This window comes from Mustela putorius, unplaced genomic scaffold (assembly GCF_011764305.1).
Source record: "Mustela putorius furo isolate JIRA1106 unplaced genomic scaffold, ASM1176430v1.1 tig00003976_pilon_pilon_pilon, whole genome shotgun sequence".
Classification (NCBI taxonomy): Eukaryota; Metazoa; Chordata; class Mammalia; order Carnivora; family Mustelidae; genus Mustela; species Mustela putorius.
The window spans coordinates 3412949-3432936 of record NW_025422118.1 but is presented as its reverse complement, the minus strand read 5'-3'; the positions used below and the strand labels follow the sequence as shown (position 1 = coordinate 3432936).

Below are 19988 nucleotides of genomic sequence, written 5' to 3'. Positions count from 1 at the left end.
TTTTTAATATTTTTGTATTCTTAACACTTTAAAAAAGTCAAACATTTTCTGTTTACTCAAAAAACTGGTTTCAAAGATCTTGTCCTTTAACATAAAGGTAAGATTCTTCTTTATTTCTATTCCATTTGTTTCTGATTTTTCATGTCTAAAGACATGAAAAATCAATAGTCAGTCAATCAATCAAATCAATGTCAATAGGAATGTATTTATAAATATTCACATGCTAGAAATCATGCAGAAAATATAGAGTAAAAGCTGAAGCTGTTTCTATACTTCCCAGATTATCCATAGCTTCAATATCCTTATTAGTGTGTGTGTGTGTGTGTGTGTGTGTGTGTGTGTGTGTGTGCTCTTTCACGGACAGTAATTGAAGATCCTCTCCCAACTACATATTTCAATACTAATTATGACAAAATGTGTTTAACTTACAATGAGTTAGTAGGGAAATTGTGTCTCATTTTTTAAATCATTTCTCTAATTACTAGTGAATGTGAGCATGAACTTTCACTTTGTACAACATTATGAATTAAATGATCATTACTTTTGACCACTTTGAGTATTTTGTTTTTCCTTCTTTTTCCCACTAACTAGTGGGAAAAGTTTTTATATAATATCCAGTTATCCTTTCTCTCTTCTGTATGTTTACAACATTTCTTTGAAGTCTATTGTTTGTCTTGTTAATGGTGCCTGTCATATTGTGAAATTTGTAATGTCCTTTCTTTATGATTATTGGGTTTTATGTCTCTTTACCAAGACCTCCATTATGCAAAGACTATTATCAATACTTGATTGTATCTTTGTTTTTATTTAAAACTTACAGATTTATTTTTTCTGAAATGTATGTTTATATTTTGTGGGATATTTGTTCAAATATGTATTACTTGTCATTATATTTGTTTATACAAGAACAAATGTATACTCCACATGTATAGGTGGGTTTATAAAATAGAACTTCATTTTGTAAAATTAAGGATATTTATGAAGATACAGATGTCCATTTCATTCTGCCAAAGACCACCTGGAACACACCTGTAGTTCAACAAATTGGATTTATTACTAGTGTCAGCCAAGGAGAATGCACATTCTGAGAAACTGTGGTACTCCTCAGTGAAAGGTTACAATTACAGAATTTGGGCTTGTGTTGGGTAATTTGAGGCATATAAGGAATCTGGGCTTTGTCAGATTAGATGCTGTCAGAAAAGAAGGGGTATATCTCTGACTAAGTATTCTAATAGTGCTTATCTAGAAGAGGAGGGACTATACTAATGCTAAAGCTGAAATTGATAAAGGAGCAGGAATTTCTCACATTAGCCAGGATAGGAGGATATTTGGTCATTTCTGTGACTTGAATAATTCCCAAGTTTTACTTGTATTCAGACATTGAGAGTGGCCTTGCTTTTTCTCTTCATCTATCATGATCACAGATGTTGAGTTTTTCTGAAATTATTTAACAGGAGAACCCCACAACCCATCTATGGCAGGCCAGCTCCTAGCAACACCAAGGCCCAGCTGATATTATTAGGCCAGATCCTGCACATCAGAGGCTGCTTCTACCTTTCTCATAATGAATGCACTGGATTTATAGATAAACAATTCTGACATTATATATTTCCATCCTGAAAATGAATGTTATATATCTATATAACTTTTACATATATAGATAGTTAAATCACTGATGGATAAGTGTAGATATTATAGATAAAGATATATAGGTATCAATTTTCTTTTCTTGTGCCAATAGCCCAATACAACATGAATGCAATTAAACAGCCTCAAAGTATGTTTGATGTTTAAGGCAAGATTTATTCCAAATCAACTTTTTCTATAAAAAGTTCCTTACATTCTTTCTAAGTTCTTGTTAAGAAAAACTTTCAAATAAACTCTCCAAGTACTGTTATGACTAATGGGTATTCTAGAAATGATACATAATTATAAAGATAATTACACTATCCACGCATTCACTGAATCAACAAGTATTTGTTGAGTATCTTGTAAGTACCAGATGCTAGTCTATGCACTGGCAATCAAGCAATTATTAAGATATGGACTATATTTATTTTAAATTTTCTGTTTTTTGTTTTGTTTTGTTTTGCCAATGCCACCTCATTTTAATCACAGTATGTGTTTGTGTTTGTGTGTGCACATTTGTATTTAATTTGCTAGGGATGTTAATTGTCCCAAATTAATAAAATGGGTGTATAGACTTGATTTTTATTTCTACATGGAAAGAAAAAGTTAGAACATAATGTCTTTCTTCTATAATTTAGAAAATATTGTATAAAATCAGCATAATTTCTTTTTTTAAATTGAATATAGTTGACACACAACATTACATTAGTTTCAGATGCACAGCAGAGTGACTCAGTTTCTCTATACATTATGCTCTGCTCACCACAAGTGTAGCTACCATCTGTCACTATACAATGCTATTATGGTGTCATTGACTATATTCTCTATCCTGTGCTTTTATTAATTAAAAAAAAATCACCAGTAGAGCCATGTGGTATAGGCTTTTCTTTTTTTTTAATTTTTATTTTTTATAAACATATATTTTTATCCCCAGGGGTACAGGTCTGTGAATCACCAGGTTTACACACTTCACAGCACTCACCAAAGCACATACCCTCCCCAATGTCCATAATCCCACCCCCTTCTCTCAACCCCCCTCCCCCCAGCAATCCTCAGTTTGTTTTGTGAGATTGAGAGTCACTTAAGGTTTGTCTCCCTCCCAATTCCATCTTGTTTCATTGATTCTTCTTCTACCCACTTAAGCCCCCATGTTGCATCACCACTTCCTCATATCAGGGAGATCATATGATAGCTGTCTTTCTCTGCTAGACTTATTTCGCTAAGCATGATATGCTCTAGTTCCATCCATGTGTATGGGCTTTTCTTAATGAGAAGTTTTGAAAATATAGATAGCATTTCTTTAGCATTATTTCTTAATAATGCTATTCACATTTTAGATGTCTAATCATGTTGGTTTTTGCAAATGCATTTTTTCGAGGAATTTGTCCATTTAATCTAGGTTGTTAAATTATTAATATAATGTTGTTCATCATATCTTCTTACCATTTTAAAATCATATTCATAAAATCTATATTGATATCCCTAACAGTAATGTCTTAGTTACTGTTATTGCTGGCTTTTTTTTATTAGTGTCATTAAGGGCATTTCTAGCTATCTAGCTATTTATTCAAACAACTTACATTTGGTTGCAGGATGCTTGGATGCAGAGTCTGTGAGAACCTGGGGTTCATTGAACCTTCCATGAGATGGCCTTTTCCTTTTTTCTTTTCTTTTCTTTTTTTGTTTGTTTGGGCTTTGTTTGTTTGTTTGTTTGTTTTGTTTTGGGTTTGGGATTGTTTTATGTTTATTTATTTATTTATTTATTTATTTATTTAGATTTTTTTCAAGGACTCCAGGTATCACCTGGATTCTCTATACCCTCACTCTACTCATGATGATGTTTTGGGTCCTCTCATGGGAATAACAGCAAAGATTCTGTATTGAATCATCCTACAATGATCTGGGTATTCTCCATACCCCAGTGGATAGTTGTTTCAGTAAAAGACTATAGGACGCTCTGTTGGGAGAGGGGAATGACTGAGGAAATTGCTGCTTGTTGTCCTTACTGGAGCATTGTAGGATTTCATCCTCTACCTGAGCAATGAGCTCAAGCTCTAAGACTGATTTGGGTTCGAAAATCTAGCGAGAGATTAGTAAGAGATTTGTAGCAATTGGCCTCAATCCTCTGTTCACTTTTTCTTTTACACCAAGAAATATGGTAATTAACTACCCAGATCCTTCTTAACTATCAGTATAAATCCATGCAGTTCAAAACCAGTAGATGCCATCTATGTTTTTCTTCCCTTTATGCTAACTTCATCCACTTTGGCTGTTATTGTTAAGCACTGTCTCTTGGCCTCTGCTATTTGGTATTCAGTGATTCCTAATGACACTGGGTGCCCAGTTCTATAAGGGCACTTTCAGCCACCAACTGTTGTCTATAAAAGAAAGCTACCACTGAGATTTTCAACATTATTACCTCCTTAGTAGTGGATTTTTTCATTGCCTTAGTGGAAAGCAATATCCTGTAAGCCATCCAAATAATTGGGTGCTGGATTTGTATTCTTATATTCAATTATAATATGACCACTATTCTGAGCTTTTGACCCCTTCTATATTTCTCTATTAAGGTAGTTCTTGCGATTAAAAAAAATAAATAAAAATAAAGAAGAAAGAAAGATCTGAGATAAATGGAAAACCTACACACACACACACACACACACACACACACACACACACTTTTGGGAATAGTGGGGATTAAGAAAACTTGTAGAGATTTAATGTTATATAAACAAATGGTCAGCTCTTTTTGTAGGTGGATAAGAAATTCATGTAATGGCTGGGGGACTAATCACTAAATCTTATTTTATTTAAATAGAGAGGAATTGCAAAATGTTATATAATAATGATATTAGATTAAATATGTGGTATTATCTGTTAAGAATAGTGTACAGAGAGTGTTTTGTTAATAGGACTGTGGTAGAATGGATATCTATTTTTAGAAGTGAGGAAACAGAACAAGTTTTGATCATCCTGAAACATGGAAATGCAAGAATGCTTAAAGATTAAGAAAAATCTATCATCATTTTTCACCATTCTTGTAACAAAAAGAAATGGGGAAATTTGAACCAAATTCAGGAAAAGTTTGTAGAGAAAACAGATGGTGGTCACATGAGTTAGGAAATAAATTGAGGATTAACCTTATGTGCAAAACCTCTCTGCTGGCATACTTGGGAACAGTATATGCAAACCAAGTTTTCATGAGTCATTTGTTTTCTCATTTGAAAAGGGATGGAAAAGCAATTCATACACCCTATCTTACACTCATTTTCATATCTAAGTTTTATATTAAAGACATAATTGCATATATTATCTCCTATATACCATGACAACTACTTATTAGAAACACAGAAATTTTGCTCAAATTCCAATTTTTATTGCTTACCTCTTGGCTGCCACAGTCACATTCTTCATTAGGTTCCAACATCCCATTACCACATACTGATTGATTTTGATATAATGGTTGCAAATTTGAAAAATTCTGAAGACATTTAGCCTCAAATTTTGAAATAAAATATCTATAGTCATACATGCTACAGTTGCTAAAAATCTTTATACCACTGGAACCCCTACAATGAAATAATAATCCTCAGGTAAGTCCTCAGGCTAATAGAACTCCACCTAAACAATGCCCCTATATATAATGACATAAATTGCAAGATGGCTAATGAAAAACTTCTACCTGAGCAGAGATGAAGACAAGCATGATTTAAAATGCCATCAAAAATGTATCTTTCCAGGAAAGCAATAAAGTAAAATGGTTAGATATCTACCTATCTATCATCTATTTATTATCTATCATCTATCTTTCTGTCTACCTAATATGTTCTTCTCTCATATAGCCAAAGCTTCTCTCCCTCATTTCAGTTAGATGTCTACTCAAATGTAATCGTCCAAAAAAGTCTTTCTTGACATTATATAAAATTGTGTCCCCTCCCCCATTCTACTTCCACTGTCAATATTTATTATTCCACATGGTACTTTTGCATCATGTAAAAATAAGCTCATTTGTATTTTTTAAATTTGTTTTTATGTAACTTAAATTTAACACTATAATATAAGTTCCATTAAGGTCTTCATTTTCATGTTCACTGCTATGTTTTTAGTGGAATATCTAAAAAAATATGTCTAATGGATCTTCACTAGACATTCTGAATATACTATGTACAATACTGACTACTGGTCTTCTCAGCCAAGACTGTACCATCCACTATTCTCAGTTCCAGGCAATTCTATTCTTCTTGTTTCTCAAGCTGATACACATTGGTGTAATCCCTGGACTCTTTTCTCTTGTATACATCCTTTATTAATACACATGCATGTAAATGAACATAACATATACAGTTAGTAATTTTCATGTTGACTGAATGTTGGAATGATAATATTTTTGATATATTGTTAAATAAAATATTAAAATACATTATTGCAGCTAACTTCATATGATTTTTAAAAATTTTTAATGCAACTACTAAAAAAGTTAAAATTACATATGTGGGTCACATTTTATTTCTATTGCCAGTCTAAGCAATCATGTCTGAAACAATAACTCCAAAACAGCCATAGCTGAGCCTCTAAATGTACAGCTGCTAACGTTCTGATGTTAGTAAAGTGAGGAAAAAGTAATGCTTTAGCTTTCACTTAGCCTTTTGTAATGGAATAAATGGGGGAAAAATGGGAAGAATGCCACAAGGAATAATATGATTTAAGCAATTTTCAATTACTTACAGCTACTTTGTTTCAATAGGTATCAGTGTCACTCCACTTTTGCAGGCCATTCTCAGGCAAAAAGTCACAAATTTTGAGCACTGATATTTCTTATACAAAATTAATTTAAAAATAGAGACTTAGATGAATCACTGAATTCTAATCCTGAAACCAATATTGCACTATATGTTAATTATCTAGAATTTAAATAAAAATTCAAAAATAAAAAATAGAAACATTATCTTTTACTTGGGTCACATGTTTTTGAGTAAAAATTGGTAGTATTAATTAGAATTTGGAACATTTGTATAACTGTGTACAAAGCAATTTATTTTTGTAATCTTTACTTAAAAGATGGCCATGAAAAGGAAGAAATTAATGTATTAGCCTAAGTATATAGAATTTTAATAGACCAAGGCATTTAAAAGTAAATATTAATTAATTAGCTTTTTGTGGAGAAGATTAAAGCCCAGGTCTAAAGACAACTATAAAATAAGTCAAGGTAAGGCAGCAGCCTCAAAGTATTTTAATTTCTTTTTTTTTTTAATTTCTTTTCAGTGTAACAGTATTCATTGTTTTTGCACCACACCTAGTGCTTCCTAATATGCCCTCCCTAATACCCACCACCTTGTTCCCCCAACCTCCCACCCCCCGCCCCTTCAAGGTTGCTTTTCAGAGTCCATAGTCTCTCATGGTTCACCTCCCCTTCCAGTTTCCCTCAACTCCCTTTAATTTCTAATCCCAAACTCCAAGAGCAGTCTATGAAAAATTGAAATGATTATTTTAGGGGAACATAGCTTTTCCTGCAATCCTAACTCTCTTTGAATCCCATGGATATTAACTTGACAAAACCTCAACTATTTACTTTCTTTATATATACACTTTGGTGGCTGGAATTATATGGACTAAAATAAATAACATGTTGTTTGAATTCACATTGCATTTGCAATTACTAATATTAAGTATATCTTCAAAAGGTCCTACAATCCTACCATACTTTAAAAAAAATTAATTTTATTTTGTGTGTGTGTCCCCAAATCCATTGTTTATGCACCACACCCAGTGCTCCATGCAATATGTGCACTCCTTAATACCCACCACCAGGCTCACCCTTCCCTGGACCCCCTCCCCTCCAAAACCATCAGTTTGTTTCTCAGAGTCCACAGCCTCTCTCCAAGACAAGTGTTTCACATATTTTATCCAAATTTATATACTCCTTACTAGAAGAAATTGTCCTCATCTTTATAATTCAATTAACCAAACTACCTAAATCTTTATCTCTTTACTCTGCTAACATCTTACCACAATAACTGAATATACTCAGCTCCAATAAAAGTCAGCCTCTCTACTCATGCACTAAATTCTATCCTCTCTAATTTACTCAATGATTTTGTTTTTAAGTCTTCATTATATCCAACATCATTGTCTTTTCCTTCTCTTTTTATGTCTTTTGGCCTGTATATAATATGTAGTTTCTCCCATCCTAATAAATTTTCGATGTTCTTTTTCTAATTGCATACTGATACTGTTGATATATGTGGGTAGTCATCATAATATCTGTAAATAGGGACAATTTTTTTTTCCTCTGCAAACCTTTTCCCCTTATACTATCTCTTTAAAATTCTAACCCAAACTGCCAATACTATATTACTAAGGGTAATTTTAGATATGCTTGCTTTGAATGCAATATACTACAACAACCAAAACAATAGCACCATGCTTATTTAAAATTTCACAGTCTTCATAAATCTTAAAAATTTCCCTCTAATTCTCTCAAGTGAGCATTTCTTAATCATGTCATTTACCACTTTCCTGGAGTCATATCACTTAGACATATTTGTTAGTGTGATATCTCTTTTGGCACAACACACTTTCCAATTTTTGACATGGAGTTGAATATAAAGAATAAAAACAAAACACATCTTGTAAACAACTTCACAAACATATATGTGAAATTAATTAAGAAGAAAAAAGTCTTACACTGCTTTAGGATTCATTATGCATGTAGCTCTTGGACAAGAACAGTTATTAATATCATCATATGTTAATCCCATTTTAAGCCCAAGTAGTTGAGCTATAATAACGGAAAATCCCTCCAAAGTTATTGCATCTGGATACTAAAATAAAGAAGATTGAAAGGAAAACCATCATACAAGTAGTTAACAAATAAAGTAATAAAATATTTTGTTTCTGTAAAATTTTATATTTTAACACTGCTTATGTTAAGTGTATTTTACAACATGTTATTTTGATAGGTCATTGATAAGACTATCCATACTGACTAATTGACATAAGAACTAAGCAACAGTGTAAAGAATGATCAAGCAAGAAGTATTCTCTGGTTTAATATTTAACATACTCAAATTGTATAGCCATAGTATTTCTGATACAATCAACAAAATACATTTATTTAATATTCTCATTAAATAAATTTACCCAATTAACAAATCTTAATTCAGAATACACATGTGTCAAGCACATTAAAAGAAAATGAAAATGTAGTGGCATGCATGAAAAAATGGACTTTATTCACACTGGTAACTTCCATTACAGAAGGGGAGAAAGAAAATAAACTAACGACTTGAAACAAATTTCCCAAATACAAAGAGATCATGAAAAGTGTTCTAAAGAAAATGAAGTACTCCAATAGAGAATTTTGAGGAGTATAACTACTTAATATCTGTGAATTAGTATTTAAGCTGAGGTGCAATATAAATAGGAGTAAGATGCTTATATTGGAGCTCATTAAAATGTTGTAGTATAAACTCTCATCACTGTTGCTAAACATAGTACTAGAAGTCCTAGCAACAACAATCAGAAAACACAAAGAAATAAAAGGTATTCAAATTGGCAAAGAAGAAATCAAACTCTCTTTTCACAGATGACATGTTACTTTATATGGAAAACCCAAAAGACTCCACCCCCAAACTTTTAGAACTCATACAGCAATTCAGTAATGTGGAAGGATACAAAATCAATGCACAGAAATCAGTTGCTTTCTTATACTTGAACAATGAAAATATAGAAAGGGAAATTAGAGAATTGATTCCATTCACTATAGCTCCAAGAACCATAAGATACCTGGGAATAAACCTAACCAAAGAGGTAAAGGATCTATGTTCAAGGAACTACAGAAAACTCATGAAAGAAATTGAAGAAGACACAAAAAAATGAAAAAGGGTTCCATGCTCATGGATCAGAAGAATAAACATTGTTAAAATGTCTATACTGCCCAGAGCAATCTATACTTTCAATGTCATCCTGATCAAAATTCCACTGGTATTTTTCAAAGTGCTGGAATAATCCTAAAATTTGTATGGAACCAGAAGAGACCTCAATTCACTAAGGAAATGTTGAAAAGAAAAACAAAGCTGGGAGCATCAGGTTGCCTGATTTCAAGCTTTACTACAAAGCTCTCATCACCAAGACAGGCTGGTACTGACACAAAAACAGACACATAGACTAATGGAATAGAGTAGAGGTCCAGATATGGACCCTCAACTCTATGGTCAGCTAATCTTTGAGAAAGAAGAAAAAATACCTTCAATAAATGGTGCTGGGAAAATTGGACAGCTATGTATAGAAGAATGAAACTCGACCATTCTCTTACACCATACACAAAGATAAACTCAAAGTGGATAAAAGACCTCAACATAAGGGCAGGTTGGTGGGATGGAGGAAGATGAACAAAACAGATTAAAAAAAGATTAAGAGTACACATATCTTGATGAGCACTGAGAAATGTACAAAATTGTTGAATCATTATAGTGTAGACCTGAAACTAACATAGCACTGCACGTTAATTACACTTAAGTAAACACAAACAAAAAACAAAAAGATGTAAATTGGGACTACATAAAACTAAAATGTTACTTCATAGCAAAGGATAAAGAAATCAACACAATGAAAAAGCAACCTATGGAATTGAAGAAAATATTTGCAAACCATATATCCAATAAGTAATTATATAACAAATATATAAGGAACTCAGAACTCAATAGCAAAACACCAAATAACTCAACTGAAAAATAGGCAAAGGACTTGAATAGACATTTTTTCCAAATCATACATACAAATGGTCAGGTTTATGAAAAGATGCTAAACATCACTAGCCATCAGAGGAATGCAAATCAAACCCACCATGAGATAATATCTCAGAGCAGGTAAGATAGCTAATTATCTTAAGGACAAGAGATAACAAATGTTAGGATGTGGAGAAAAGCTCTTGATGGGAATGTAAATTGGTATGGTCATTATGAAAAATAGTGTGGGGGTTCCTCAAAAAATTCAAAATAGGATTACCATATGACCCAGCAATCCTACTTCTGGCTAAATTAGCAAAATAAGTGAAATCACTATCTGTACCCAATGTCAATAGCAACATTATTCATAATAGCCAAGTTTTGGAAGCAACATCAATATCTATCAATAGATGAATGAATAAAGAAAATGTAGTGTATCTATACAATGAAGTATTATTCAGTCATAAAAAAGAAGATAATACTTCCATTTGCAACAACATAGATGACCAGGAGTGCATTATTCTAAATAAAATGAGAAAGACAAATACGTTTGCTATCACATACATATGATAACTTTAAACTATAAGTTATCATTATGTATTATATACTTGAAATTTGTTAAGAAAGCATGTCTTAAGCATTCTCATAAAATATAACTATGGGAGTTGATGAATATATTAATTTGATATGGGAATTGTTTCATAATATAAATATATCAAATTTTCACATTATGAATTATAGTTCCCATAGATATATTAGATCCTCAGAACTTATTCATCTTATAACTGGAGGTTTGTACCCTTTGGCCAACATTTTCCCATTTCCCCCTTCCCCTAGCTGCTAACAACTACAGTTCTACTCTGTGTTTCCATAGTTTGACTTTTTTTAAAGTTATAGCATTGAGTGTTTTATGGTAGTGCTGACTCACTATATTATACACCTGAAACTAGTATTACATCATATAGTAGCTAACTGGAATATTACTAAAAACTTCAAACAAACAAACAAACAAACATCAGAAGCTAACATTACTAGTTGGGAGTCCATGCCCAAAGAAAATACCTATAAACAGTGACAGTATTTGTGACTTTCAGCCTAAGGCCAGGTATAAATAAAATCTGAGTAGGTGGACTTGGTTGCAAAATGGAGATGTTAGAATGAGTGAATTTAAGGACTAATTCAGATATATTATCTAATCTGAACAAGATAGAGAAAATTTTTTTTTATAAAATTAGAGATACAGGAAGCAGTGGAACAGTGGCAAAAGATCAAACATCAATGCTGTTAGTGTTCCAGAAAAGGAGAAAGGGGGCAGAACGGAAAAATATTTGAAGGAAAATTGCTAAAATGTTCCCAATTTCTAACAAGATAAACTAAAACAATCATGGCAGATACATCATGATTAAATAGCTGGAGAAAATATTTAAATCTTGAAATCAGCCAATGAAAACCAACACATTATTTATAGAAGAGTAATGATTCATAAACAGAGAATTTCTCATCAGAAATAATGATGCACAGAGGATATAGCACAATATTTTTCAAGTGCTAAAAGAAAAAAATGTCAATCCACAACTTTAATCTGGAAAATATATCCCTCAAGAATGAAGATGAAATGAAGACATCCTGGAATGATGGAAAACTAAGATATTATGCTTTAAAAAAAATGACTGAAGAATTTTTGGAAGTTAAAAAGAAATTGATAATAAAGGAGAAATTGTAACATCAAGGATGAATGAAGAGGAAGAAAATGGAAAAATATAATAAACTTTCTCTCCACTGATTTTTTTAAAGAAATTGTTTTGTGGTTGAAAATAAAATGTTAATTTGTGTGATATAGTTTTAAATGTATTTAAAAGTAATATTTAAGTAAATTACATAATTACTCATTTTATGTTTATATGATATGATTTGAGACCTAAAAGATGGTGTTAACATTTCTACATTCTATTTGAAGTGATAAAACTTTCTATACACACATTTGTGTGTGTGTTTGCATGTCTCTATTTGTGTTTGCACTCTCACTACATAAAACAGTAAAAGACTTTTCCAAAGAAAGTCTGGTGGTATCACAATTCTGGACCTCAAGCTCTATTACAAAAATGTAATCATCCAGACTGTATGGCACTGGCACAAAAATAGACACATAGATCAATGCAACAGGATAGAGAACCCTGAAATGGACCCTCAGCTCTATGGTTGAGTAGTCTTGAACAAAACAGGAAAGAATATTCAATGGAAAAAAGAGTTTCTTCAACAAATGGTGTTGGGAAAATTTGGACAGCCACATGCAGAATGAAACTGGACCACTTTCTTACACCGTACACAAAAATAAACGCAAAATGGATGAAAGGCCTAAATGTAAGTAAGATAGGACTCCATCAAAATCCTAGAGTAGAACACAGGCAGCAACATCTTTGACCTAGGCCACAGCAAATTCTACTAGTCATGCCTCCAAGTCAAGGGAAACAAAAGCAAAAATTAACTATTGGGACTTCATCAGGATAAAATGCACAACAAAGAAAATATTCAACAAAACCAAAAGATAACCTACAGAATGGGAGAAGATATTTGCAAATGTCTCATCAGATCAAGGGCTAGAATACAAAATCTGTAAAGAACTTTACAAATGTAATCTTCTTTAAATGTTTGGTAGAATTCCCCCGGGAACCCATCCAGCTCTGGACTCATATTTTGGGGGAGATTTTGATACTGATTTAATTTCTTTGCTGGTTATCAGTGTGTTCAGGTTCTCTATTCTTCCTGTTTCAGTTTTTGTAGTTTATGTTTCTAGGAACACATCCCTTACTTCCAGATTGCCTAATATGTTGGGATATATTGCTCATAATATTATTTTATAATTGTTTACATTTCTTTGGTATTGGTTGTGATCTCCCTCTTTCATTCATTATTTTATTTATTTGGGCCCTTTCTCTCTTTATCTTTCTCTCTCTTTCCTTTTCTTTCCTTTTTTTGTTAATATCTGGCTGGGAGCTTATCAATTTTATTAATTGTTTTGAAGAATCAGTTCCTAGTTTCATTGATCTTTTATTTTTTTAAAATATCTTTATCCTTGATTTCCATTCTAATCTTTATTATGTACCTTCTCATGCTGGATTTAAGTTTCATTTGCTGTTCTTTTTCCAGATCCTTTAGGTGTAAGTTTAGTTTGTGTATTTGAGGCTTTTATTGTTTCTTGAGAATGGCCTGTATTGCTATATACTTCCCTCCTAGACCACCTTAGCTGCATCCCAAAGGTTCTGAACAGTTGTATTTTCTTTTTCTTTTAATTTTCTTTATTTTTTTTTTTAAAGGTTTTTATTTATTTGACAGAGATAGAAAGAGAGAGGTCAGAAATGAGGAGGAGAGGGAGAAGCAGGCTCCCCACTGAGCAGGGAGGGATCAAGCCCCTAACTGACTAAGCCACCCAGGCACCCCCCAGTTGTATTTTAATTTTCATTTGTATCCATGAATTTTTAAAATACCTTAGTTTCCTTGTTGACCCATTCATTCTTTGGTAAAATGCTCTTTAACTTCCATATATTTGTGTTCTTAATTTTTTTTTCTTGTGATTGAGTTCAAGTTTTAAAGCACTGTGGTCTGAAAATATGCAAGGAATAATCCCAATCTTTTAGTACAAGTTGAGACCTGATCTGTGAGCCAGTTTGTGACCTATTCTTCTGGAGAATGTCCCACATTCACTTGAGAAGTATGTGTTCTGTTGCTTTAGGATGAAATGCTCTGAATATACCTGTGAACTCCATCTGGTCCAGTATGTCATTCAAAGCCTGTTTCCTGTTGATTTTCTGCTTAGATGATCTATCCACTGCATGATTATTCAAGTCCCCTACTAGTTTTGTATTATTATTAACGTATTTATTTAATTTTGTTATTAATTCACTTATATATATGGGTGCTCCCAAGTTAGGGACATAAATATTTATGATTATTAGATCTTCTTTTTGGATAGACCATTTTATTATAATTTAGTGTCCCTCTTCATGTCCTATTACAGTCTTTGGTTTAAAATCTAGTTTGGGAGGAGGAGTCAAGATGGCAGGGAAGTAGGAGGCTGGGATAACATCAGGTAGCAGGAGATCAGCTAGATAAGATAGCTTATCAAACCATTCCAATCACCTACAAATCCAAAAGGAGATAAAAGAAAAAAGAGCAGCAATTCTAGAACAGAAAATTGACCACTTTCTGAAAGGTAGGACCTGTGGAGAAGTGAATCTTACAGCAAGAAGATAGACCATGGAGGGAGGGGCCAGCTCCCAGCAAGCGGGGGAACAATGGAGCACAAAATCAGAACTTTTAAAAGTCTGCTCCACTGAAGGACATTGCTCCAGAGGCTAATCCAGGGTGAAGTCCATGTGGGACAGCATGGTCTCAGGTCCCATGGGGTCACAGAATGATCAGGGATGTCTGAGTGTTGCAGAGCTTGCAGGAATTAGAGTGGGGAAGCCAGCTACAAAGACGGAGCCGAGGAGTGAACTTTCAACTTGGGGTTACCTTAAACTGTGATCCGTGGCACAGTTAGACCACTACTCTATGAGCAGAGACCCCAAAAAGATCCGGGGAGACCCCCCTGGAAGAGTGAAGGGATCTGCTGGATTTGGAGACTCCAGGCAGGTCGGTGTGCAGAGTCAGAGATGCTTGGTCACAGGCTGGGTGAGCTCAGAGCATGACTGGAGGCCAGGGAGATGGGAGTGATTAGGTGCTTTTCTCCAAGGGCGCACTGATGAGTGGGGCTCCAAGCTCTTGAATCCTCCAGGCCAGAGACTGGGAGGCAGCCATTTTCATTCCCGTCCTCTGGAAATCTATGGACTGCATTCAGGGAGCAAAATCTCCCTAAAGCGAACCCCAGTGGATTACTTAGCCTGGCCCCCTGGTAAGGGCGGTGCAATTCCACCTCAGGCAAAGACACTTGAGAATCACAACAACCGGCCCCTCCCCAAGAAGATCAGCAAGAAATCCAGCCAAGACCAAGTTCACTTACCAAGAATAACACTGGAATTCCAGAGGAAGAGAAAGCAAAGCATGGAATTCATGCTTTCTCCCCATGACTCTTTAGTCTTGCAAAGTTAAGAAATTTTTTTAATTTTATTTTTTTCTTCTGCTAACTTTTTAACTTTTATTTTTTCCTCTTTAAATGTTTTTTAACTAGTATATCTTAACAACACCTTTCATCAAAAAAATCTTTTTTGACTCTTCATTATTATAGTCATATTTTTTCTTCATTGTGTCTAACTTTATTATTATTTTTTTTTGTATACACATAGGGTTTTTTCTTCTAAAAAAATTTGGGATACAACTTCTTCTAATATCAAAATATAGCTTAAATCTAGCACAGGGCTTTTTCTAGTCTCCACCCTGAGCAAATTCTCTCCACATTCTTTTTCTTTATTCTCCCAACCAACTTATCTTTCAACTCCTTCTTTAGAAATTTATTAAAAAATTTTTTGCATCTTTATGTCATATTCCATGCCTTCATTGTGTTTAACCTTATATATGTTTTTCATTCTTTAAAATTTTGGGAGGTATTTTCTTCTAAGAGACCAAAATACTCCCCAAATTAAGTGGATGACCCTGTTTTATTCACCAGTCTAATATGTATTTCTCTTTTTTATGTTTTTTCTTTATTTTTTTCTTTAAAATTTTTTTTTCTGAACTTCTTTTTACACTCTTTCTTCCTTCCTCAATTTGGGGTCTCTTCTGATTTGATAAAAGCATTTTACTGGGGTCTATGCCACTCTTTTAATATTTTATTCACTCCTTCATATATTCTTATCTGGATAAAATGACAAGGTAGAAAAACTCACCACCAAAAAAAAAAAAAAAAAAACAAGAGGCAGTACCAAAGGCTAGGGACCCAATCAATATGGACATTGGTAATATGTCAGATATAGAGTTCAGAATGATGATTCTCAGGCTCAAAGAAGGCATGGAAGATATAAGAGAAACAAATCTGGAGAAATAAAAGTCCTTTATGGAGAAATAAAAGAACTAAAATCTAACCCAGTTAAAATTTAAAAAGCTATTAATGAGGTGCAATAAAAAAATGGAGGCTCTTACTGCTAGGATAAATGAAGCAGAACAGAGAATTAATGATATAGAAGGCCAAATGACAGAGAATAAAGAAGCTGAGCAAAAGAGAGACAAACAATTACTGGACCGCGAGGGTAGAATTTGAAAGATAAATGATACTATAAGATGAAACAATATTAGAATAATTGGGATTTCAGAAGAAGAAAGAGAGAGGGGATCAGAGGGTATATTGGAGAGAATCATTGGAGAAAATTTCCCTAATATGGCAAAGGGAAAAAGCATCAAAATCCAGGAGGAGCAGGAATCCCCCTCAAAATCAATTAGAATAGATCCACACCCCATCATCTGATAGTAAAATTTACAAGTCTTACCAACAAAGAGAAAATCCTGAAAGCAGCCCTGGACAATAAGTCTGTAACATACAATGGTAAAAATATTAGATTGGCATCAGACTTATCCACAGAGACCTGGCAGGCCAGAAAGAACTGGCATGATATATTCAGAGCACTAAATGAGAAAAACATGCAGCCAAGAATACTATATCCAGCTAGGCTATCATTAAAAATAGAAGGAAAGATAAAGAGCTTCCAGGAAAAAACAAAAACTAAAAGAATTTGTAAACACCAAACCAGCTCTACAGGAAATATTGAAAGGGGTCCTCTAAGCAAATAGAGCCTAAAAGTAGTAGATCAGAAAGGAACAATATACAATAATAATCACTTTACAGGCAATATAATGGCACTAAATTCATATATCTCAATAGTTAGCCTGAATGTAAATGGGCTAAATGCCCAATCAAAAGACACAAGGTATCAGAATGGAAAAACAAACAAACAAACAAACAAAAAACAAACAAAAAAATCAATATGCTGTCTACAAAAAATAATTTTGGACCCAAAGACACCTCCAGATTTAAAGTGAAGGAGTGGAAAACAATTTACCATGCTAATAGACATCAAAAGAAAGCTGGGATGGCAATTCTTATATCAGATCAATTAGATTTTAAGCCAAAGACTATAATAAGAGATGAGGAAGGACACTATATCATACTCAAAGGGTATGTCCAACAAGATCTAGCAACTTTAAATATCTATGCTCCTAACATGGGAGCAGCCAACTATATAAACAAATTAATAACAAAATCAAAGAAATGTTCAACAAAGAAATTATTGACAATAATACAATAATAGTAGCGTACTTTAACACTCCCCTCACTGAAATGGACAGATCATCCAAGCAAAAGATCAACAAGAAAATAAAGATCTTAAATGATACACTGGACCTGATGGTCATCACAGATATATTCAGAACATTCCATCCCAAAGCAGCAGAATACACATTCTTCTTGAGTGCACATGGAACATTCTCTAGAATAGGTCACATCCTGGGTCATAAATCAGGTCTCAACCAGTATCAAAAACTTGGGATCATTCCCTGCTTTTTTCAGAACACAATGCTCTAAAGCTAGAACTCAATTACAAGAGGAAATTTGGAAAGAACCCAAATACATGGAGACTAAACAGCATCCTTCTAAAGAATGAATGGGCCAACCAGGAAATTATAGAATAATTGATAAAAATCAAGGAAACAAATGATAATGAAAGCAAAACGGTTCAAAATCTGTAGGACACAGAAAAGGCAGTCTTGAGAGGAAAATATATAGTGGTACAAGCCTTTCTCAAGAAACAAGAAAGGTCCCAAAGACACCTAACCCTACACCTAGAGGAGCTGGAGAAAGAACAATAAAGAAAGCCTAAACCCAGAAAGAGAAGAGAAATAATAAATATTGGAGCAGAAATCAATGAAATAGAAACCAAAGGAAAAAAAAAAAAAGAAAGAAAGAAAGAAAAAGAAAAAGAAAAGAAATCAATGAAAATAGGAGCTGGTTCTTTGAAAGAATAAGATTGATAAACCCCTGGCCAGACTTATCAAAAAGAAATGAGAAAGGACCCAAATAAATAAAATCATGAATGAAAGAGGAGAGATCACAACCAACACCAAAAAAATACAAACAATTATAAGAACATAACTATACGCAACTATACGCCAGCAAATTTGACAATCTGGAAGAAATGGATGCATTCCTAAAGACATATAAAATACCACTACTGAACCAGGAAGAAATATAAAACCTGAACAGACCCATAACCAGTAAGGAGATTGAAGCAGTCATCAAAAATCTCCCAACAAACAAGAGCCCAGGGCCAGACGGCTTCCCAGGGGAATTCTACCAAACATTTAAAGAAGAACCAATTCCTATTCTCCTGAAACTGTTCCAAAAAATAGAAATTGAAGGAAAACTTCCAAACTCATTTTATGAGGCCAGCATCACCTTGATCCCAAAACCAGACAAGGATCCCATCAAAAAGGAGAATTATAGACCAATATCCCTGATGAACACAGATGCAAAAATTCTCACCAAAAATCTAGCCAACAGGATCCAACAGTACATTAAAAGGATTATTCAGAACGACCAAGTGGGATGTATTCCAGGGCTGCAAGGTTGGTTCAACATCTGCAAATCAATCAATATGATACAATACATTAATAAAAGAACTCTTCAAAGTGTAGGGATAGAGGATACATACCTCAATATCATCAAATCCATCTATGAAAAACCCACTGTGAATATCAGTCTTACAGGCATGTTCATTATCACCACTGCTATTCAACATAGTACTAGATGTCCTAGTCTTAGCAATCAGACAACAAAAATAAATTAAAGGCATCCAAATAAGCAAAGAAGTCAAATTCTCACTCTTCACATATATGATACTATATGTGGAAAACCCAAAAGACTCCACTCCAAATCTTCTAGAACTTGTATAGGAATTCAGTAAAGTGTCAGGATATAAATCAATGCACAGAAATCAGTTGCATTTCTTTACACCAACAACAAAACAGAAAAATAGGGAAATTAAGGAGTTAATCCCATTTACAAAACCATAAAATACCTAGGAATAAACCTAACCAAAGAGGCAAAGAATCTATACTCAGAAAGCTATAAAGTACTCATGAAAGAAACTGAGGAAGACACAAAGAAATGGAAAAATGTCCCATGTTCATGAATTGGAAGAAAAATTATTGTGAAAATGTCTATGCTACCTAAAGCCATCTACACATTTAATGCAATCACTATCAAAATCCCATCCATTTTTTTTCAAATAAATGGAACAAATAATCCTAAAATTTATATGGAACCAGAAAAGACCTCGAATAGCCAGAGGAATATTGAGAAAGAAAGCCAAAAGTTGGTGGCATCGCAATTCCAGACTTCAAGTTCTATTGCAAAGTTGTCATCATCAAGACAGTATGGTACTGGTACAAAAACAGACACATAGATCAATGGAACAGAATAGAGAGCCCAGAAATAGACCCTCAACTAATCTTCGACAAAGCAGGAAAGAATGTCCAATGAAAAAAAGACAGCGTCTTCAACAAATGGTGCAGAAAACATGCAGAAAGCATGCAGAAAAATGAAACTGGACCATTTCCTTACACCACACATGAAAATAGACTCAAAATGGATGAAGGATCTCAGTGTGAGAAACGAATCCATCAAAATCCTTGAGGAGAACACAGGCA

General features: G+C 33.6%; 1 protein-coding gene across 1 annotated transcript in view; it reads right to left on the bottom strand.

Moving 5' to 3' along the window:
• LOC101691786 (disintegrin and metalloproteinase domain-containing protein 18-like) overlaps positions 1-19988 on the bottom strand; it is a 204420-nt gene that overhangs the window by 124664 nt on the left and 59768 nt on the right. The window contains exons 11-12 of the mRNA XM_045070988.1: positions 8314-8450; positions 5015-5198 (exon numbers count right to left, since the gene is read on the bottom strand). Coding sequence (XP_044926923.1) covers positions 5015-5198; positions 8314-8450 — 321 coding nt within the window. The remainder of the gene's footprint in view (positions 1-5014; positions 5199-8313; positions 8451-19988) is intronic.